Below are 6,819 nucleotides of genomic sequence, written 5' to 3'. Positions count from 1 at the left end.
ACAAGCACCAGAAGAAAGCTATTTTAAATTTTGTTTGACTTGAAAGCTTGAGTTGTTACAGAAAGACTGCATATTTCAATGCGAGATTAAATTCATTAAGAAAATCAAAACAAATACAGAATGCTCTACTTAAAAATCAATTTAAATTTTATTAATATTTTAAAACATTCAGGAAAAAAATAAAAAATGCCATCCATCATTTTTGTTCAGGCCACCTAAATTAAGTACACCATTGCCTTCATGTATAAATCAAATCTTCTTACTTTTGAGTATAAGTTTACACTAAAACAACAAAGGGTTGTTTGGTGTGAGATAAATTTATTTTTACTTATAATTTTCCAGGAGGATATAATTTCTTATATTTAGAGTAAAATGACTCATGCTGCCCTGCACACCCAAGGCTTCTCTCTATCTCTTAACCCGCCCTTGAACCCAAACATAGCGGAGAGTGCACACCCAAGGCTTCTCTCTATCTCTTAACCCGCCCTTGAACCCAAACATAGCAGAGAGTGGGATGGAGACCCATCATGTAGAAGGTTTCCACAGCCCTCACATAGCCACACCATTCATTCAACATAGTGAAACCTCTGTAAAACACCTTTAACACAGCTTTTACTGAGATATTTACCCACAGTCCTTTCAGGCTTCACAGATATAGTTTTACAACTCTCTAATCTTCTTGCTTCAGCAACCTATCTCACAGCATATCTCTGCTTGATTGAAGCGAGGAGCTATATTCTTTAAACATAGAACTTCTATTAAATTAAAAAAGAAACCCAAAAAAATTCTTCAAGGCTTCTGTCTATCTCTTACCCTGCCCTTGAACCCAAACATAGCAGAGAGTGGGATGGAGGCCCATCATGTAGAAGGTTTCCACAGCCCTCACATAGCCACACCATTCATTCAACATAGTGAAACCTCTGTAAAACACCTTTAACACAGCTTTTACTGAGATATTTACCCACAGTCCTTTCAGGCTTCACAGATATAGTTTTACAACTCTGTAATCTTCTTGCTTCAGCAACCTATCTCACAGCATATCTCTGCTTGATTGAAGCGAGGAGCTATATTCTTTAAACATAGAGCTTCTATAAAATTAAAAAAGAAACCCAATTTTTTTTTTCAAGGCTTCTGTCTATCTCTTACCCTGCCCTTGAACCCAAACATAGCAGAGAGTGGGATGGAGGTCCATCATGTAGAAGGTTTCCACAGCCCTCACATAGCCACACCATTCATTCAACATAGTGAAACCTCTGTAAAACACCTTTAACACAGCTTTTACTGAGATATTTACCCACAGTCCTTTCAGGCTTCACAGGTATAGTTTTACAACTCTGTAATCTTCTTGCTTCAGCAACCTATCTCACAGCATATCTCTGCTTGATTGAAGCCACACCATTCATTCAACATAGTGAAACCTCTGTAAAACACCTTTAACACAGCTTTTACTGAGATATTTACCCACAGTCCTTTCAGGCTTCACAAATATAGTTTTACAACTCTCTAATCTTCTTGCTTCAGCAACCTATCTCACAGCATATCTCTGCTTGATTGAAGCGAGGAGCTATATTCTTTAAACATAGAGCTTCTATAAAATTAAAAAAGAAAACCAAAAAAAATTCTTCAAGGCTTCTGTCTATCTCTTACCCTGCCCTTGAACCCAAACATAGCAGCGAGTGGGATGGAGGCCCATCATGTAGAAGGTTTCCACAGCCCTCACATAGCCACACCATTCATTCAACATAGTGAAACCTCTGTAAAACACCTTTAACACAGCTTTTACTGAGATATTTACCCACAGTCCTTTCAGGCTTCACAGATATAGTTTTACAACTCTCTAATCTTCTTGCTTCAGCAACCTATCTCAGAGCATATCTCTGCTTTATTGAAGCGAGGAGCTATATTCTTTAAACATAGAGCTTCTATAAAATTAAAAAAGAAACCCAAAAAAATTCTTCAAGGCTTCTGTCTATCTCTTACCCTGCCCTTGAACCCAAACATAGCAGAGAGTGGGATGGAGGCCCATCATGTAGAAGGTTTCCACAGCCCTCACATAGCCACACCATTCATTTAACATAGTGAAACCTCTGTAAAACACCTTTAACACAGCTTTTACTGAGATATTTACCCACAGTCCTTTCAGGCTTCACAGATATAGTTTTACAACTCTCTAATCTTCTTGCTTCAGCAACCTATCTCACAGCATATCTCTGCTTGATTGAAGCGAGGAGCTATATTCTTTAAACATAGAGCTTCTATAAAATTAAAAAAGAAACCCAAAAAAATTTCTTCAACAGTTTCGAACCTCGTTAACTGGTTGGAGAGTACTCCCACTTTCCCCGAACTCCAGCCAAGATAGCATTGAGCAAGAATGAAGAGGAGTAGACTAGAACTCCACCTCTGTCAGTGCACCAGAGCTGTCTGGAACCAAGTTCTACCGAAGTCTCACTGAAACCAAATTCCTGGGAATACTCACCGAGAAGACAACTGCCAACTCCCCACTTCACCCAAACCAGTCCTTGTAGAGCACTGTATACCCAAAAACCTTTATGCCCAAAAGCCTTTACATCCCAAAATCGTGCCATTGCGCTGCCTGATACAATGAATGCTATCTCCAAAACAATCACTGTCCAAATCATTGGAATTTTTCTCCAACTAAGTCCATCACTGATAGCATTCAAATACACATGCAAGCAGTCCAAGCCCAAGGCAATAATAATGGCTGTCATTATTACAGCAACTCTGGCTTTAGAGGGTGGCATGGACTTTGTATCATACCATTTTCCAGGACCTCCTTCAAAAGCAATAAGCAGAGCCCAACTAATGGAGCAAATCATGTTGACAGAACACACTATAAAGGATAATGTTCTGAGGTTTAGACGATTACCTCTGAAGGTTAGCACTTGGCAAACATGGGTATTAGTAGCATTTGAATTAACTCGAGCCTCGGTTAAAAAGGCATTGGCAGCAAACCCACTTCCTTTACTATCAACGAGATGATCTCTTATCGCCCTCCTCGCAACCAGAGAGCTAGAAAAGCCATCAACTCTGAACCAGAAAGTTAGAACAAGGTTCACTAATACTTCTGTGATTCTTGGCAATATTAAGGAAGCAGTGCTGTATTTTAATCGTGCTGAGCATTTCCCTCTTTGGGCAATGTAATTTTCCAGATCATCCGAAGCCATGATTCTGATTCCTCTGTCTTCCTTATCTTTAGACTTCAAAGATCTGATCAGCATCTTTGTCCAGACGTCATTCTCTGCTTCATGCACTGGAATGCAGATGCAATTGTGCTCATTTAAAATGGGGGATTCCTCAAAAAAGTTAGGCATTTGATATATTGCAGCAGGGGATCCCACCATGGACTCACGCTCTGTCAATCTCTGGCCCTCCACATGTAGCAGGCCCTGGTTGCAGCCATGACAGCCATTTCTGAGGCAGCTCAGAGATGGGAGTAGACACAGAGAATCAGACAGTCTCTTTAGAGTTCCAGGCATTCTACAAGCGATCATGATTGTGATCTGTTCTACCGTCCTGAATACAATGCATCTGCATGACCCCCTGCAGATACAGCTCTCGCCAGCAACTCGTGCAAATTCTAACTTAGTCAGGCATGGCAGTAAGATGGAATGAACATTATAGGCCTTGGAAATATATTTCACGAATTGCCTGATGGAAGAATTGGGCTTGGGGTTTGAGAGCATTACAACAGAAGCATCCCCTATCCTGCATGTTGAGAGTCCAAATCCATTTATGTCAGCCAATTTAGGACCTCCTATGGTGGCCAAAGCATCCCTGGCACCCATCTCGAGATCGAGTCTTCCTACTAATAAACTGGTAATAAAAATTGCCGCATTGCCTATACAGGTAATCACCACGTCAGGAAAACTAACAAAACCTGTTAAGTTTTCACTTAACTCGAGCTGTGCTAGAGCAATATTACAGAGCACTCCCAACCAGACAAGCAACTTAAGAATTAAAAACTGCATCATACATCGCCTTCCTTGCCAATCTCTGAATACAGCCATTTCAAAATACAATCTATGGGGAAGCTTTTCTGAAATCAATATTGACTCTGCAAATTTTGCACAAATCAAGTTTTTGAACAGAACATTTAATTCTATTGCCTACTAGAAGCCCTTCACAAATCAAGTTTTTGACCAAAATTGAATGAATTCTATTGCCTAATAGAAGCCTTAATTAATCTCATTGTTGGATAAAAGTTGTATTTTTTTGTCCAAATTATACTGAATTTATATTAGGGTCGTTACTCTGGATAGAAGAACAATCTCTCCATGTACGAGATTTACCAGGCTTGTATAACTGGCACAGGTTACTGCCGATCTCAATTAAAATTAAATTCTGCACACGCCAATTAACGTACAACCTTATTAACTTTATCAGTAAGGAATTTGATTTTGAACATCTGATTTCTTTTTTGAAATCTTCTTTACTGACTACGAACATATGGTTCGCCATGCCTTCTTTACCGGATTCCCAATCCTCCGTTTAGGCACGTTCGATGATGTGAGGTAAAGAGAATCATTTCATGACTTTTTCTTTTTCTCCATTCTTTAATTAATCTAACATTGTGAGAATGTAATTGTTTTTTCCCAATCTTTAAAGTTAAGAATGTTATTTATAAATAATTTAAAGCTTTGATGTAATAAGTAATTTATATTTAATTATAATTAAATATATATATTTAAAATATTATATTATTTTTGCTATTTTAAAAAATAAAAAATTCTCTTTTAAATTATAATTTCAAATTTAAATAATAATTATTATTTTTTTAAATCATAATTTTAAAATGTAGCATTTAGATTTTTTTCTTTTTTCTTTTTTTTTTCTTTTTCAGTTCTTACTTTTGGTTTTCCATAATATCTTTGATGTATCATTGAACACATTGTCACAACAGAAGTAGATATAAGACTAAATCTTCAACATGAAGAATGTTTTGCAATAAAATTCCATAGGAAATTCAACAAGAGCTGCATCCATGAATAAGATTATCATTCAGCCTTTGATATCCTCATTGAAATAATGAATTGAGTTTTAATAGTGATCCTACATAAAAATACGAGTGCCTTCACATTATTACATTATTAATAAAATGAACTACAAATTTAAGATTTGAGTAGAGTTCAACTAATTTGGCTCCAAGATTTTGTCCAAATATCACTGGTCAAATTGTTATTTTTTTGGACTTCTTAATTTTCTAAATGACTACGAAACTATAGACTCAGTTATTTTTAAAATTTTCATATACTTTCTAACTTAAGCAAGTTTAGACAAGTCACACTTCTTATATTAACTTATTTAGAATTAATTTCATTGTTATATTTTATTTATTATACTTCTAAACCTAAAATGATTTATAAAAAGAATATTATTATATTATTTATAATTAAATTAAATTAAATTAATTGCATTATCAATAATTTAATTTACCCAATAATATATCATAATTTACTATAAATTTATAAATATATTTTTATAAATAAACAATAAAATCAATTATATATATATAATTATATAATAATAATAATAATAAATGAGAAGCAAATACGATCCAATAAATTATTATAAAATATATTATAATATTCTATGTTGCTTTTCTTTATATTCACATGGGTGTCCATATTAGGAAATTATTATAAAATATATTATAATATTATAAGTTGCTTTTCTTTATATTCATATGGGTGTCCACATTAGGATGTGGAGCATCTAATTCCTGGCATGAACGTTTTTTTCTCTTGGTTCTAGTAAGATAGAAATAAGTGAAGTATATATTTTAAATATTTATACTAATTAAAAGGAAAATATTATATTTTTGAGTTTCTAAATTTTAATTTAATTTTTATATATAATAAAACATTATATTATAATGTTTTATATTTTAAATAAATAATATTTTTAAAAGTATTTCAAAATTTTTTAATGTATATTATTTATTTAAATATATTTAAAAAAATCATATATATATATATATATATATATATATATATATATATATATATATATATAATGTTTTTAAATAATGGTAAAATCTATAATAATTTAATTGTCAAATTAATAGTGAAATAATATTTATCATTTATTATTAATAAGTGTGGAATAGCTCATCATTATTATTAAAAAAAATTACTCTTTCTAAAATAATCTAATGGTTTTCTCTAAGGGGTAAACTTCCACTCCTACCAAATATTTATAGGTTTTGGGTTGTTAACTTGGTTTTGGTCTTGGGTTGTTAACTTGTTTCCCTACATGGTTAAGCAAACTCTTAGTCAAACACAATCACTTTTAGTTCATGATTCTTTTTTATAAATTCATGAAAATAATATTCATATTTAAAAGATTTTTTTTTTAAGAATTTTATTTATATTAAAGGTTGTCAAAGTATTATGAAGAACATCATTCAATAATTTGTTAATGTTATTGACAAATCAATTATGTCAAAAATAATATTAATTATGTCATTTTTCTCCTTGCATCAAATACTATATTATCATGATTGAGTGTAACATTTCTATCAATAAAAAGGTCCCATTACAAATCCCATTACAAATATATTTGCTTCACTTTAGTGGAAAATACAAACAAAAAATTGTGATAGAAGTGAACTTATAACATGTAAAGTTTATATAAAATGTTATTAAAGTTATAACTATACATTATTATTCAAATGCATTCATAAATAATTATCATTACTTAGAGCATGAACCACACAAAAAAATATATGTCAAATGAACATTTTTCAAAAAAATCCATAAATACATGTTAGAGATGTAATATATGGTTGTGGCTATGTAG

At 32.8% G+C, this 6,819-nt stretch overlaps 1 protein-coding gene across 1 annotated transcript; it reads right to left on the bottom strand.

Moving 5' to 3' along the window:
• Positions 1 to 290: 290 nt before the first annotated feature.
• LOC149252957 (uncharacterized) lies at positions 291 to 4,106 on the bottom strand. The gene has a single exon (XM_089456739.1). The coding sequence runs from the start codon at positions 4,026 to 4,028 to the stop codon at positions 2,310 to 2,312; it is 1,719 nt and encodes a 572-aa protein (XP_089312865.1). The 5' UTR covers positions 4,029 to 4,106; the 3' UTR covers positions 291 to 2,309.
• Between the last annotated feature and the right edge of the window lie 2,713 nt (positions 4,107 to 6,819).

Source organism: Pinus tabuliformis, chromosome 7 (genome assembly GCF_031772625.1).
Source record: "Pinus tabuliformis cultivar Carrire ecotype Pingquan chromosome 7, CPIR1, whole genome shotgun sequence".
NCBI classification, from domain to species: domain Eukaryota; kingdom Viridiplantae; phylum Streptophyta; class Pinopsida; order Pinales; family Pinaceae; genus Pinus; species Pinus tabuliformis.
The sequence above is the reverse complement of the archived record's forward strand: the minus strand, read 5'-3'. Positions and strand labels throughout refer to the sequence as shown.

Bases quoted from the DNA above. Each gene is read 5' to 3' on its own strand.
- LOC149252957 (XM_089456739.1), bottom strand. From the start codon at position 4,028: ATGGCTGTATTCAGAGATTGGCAAGGAAGGCGATGTATGATGCAGTTT.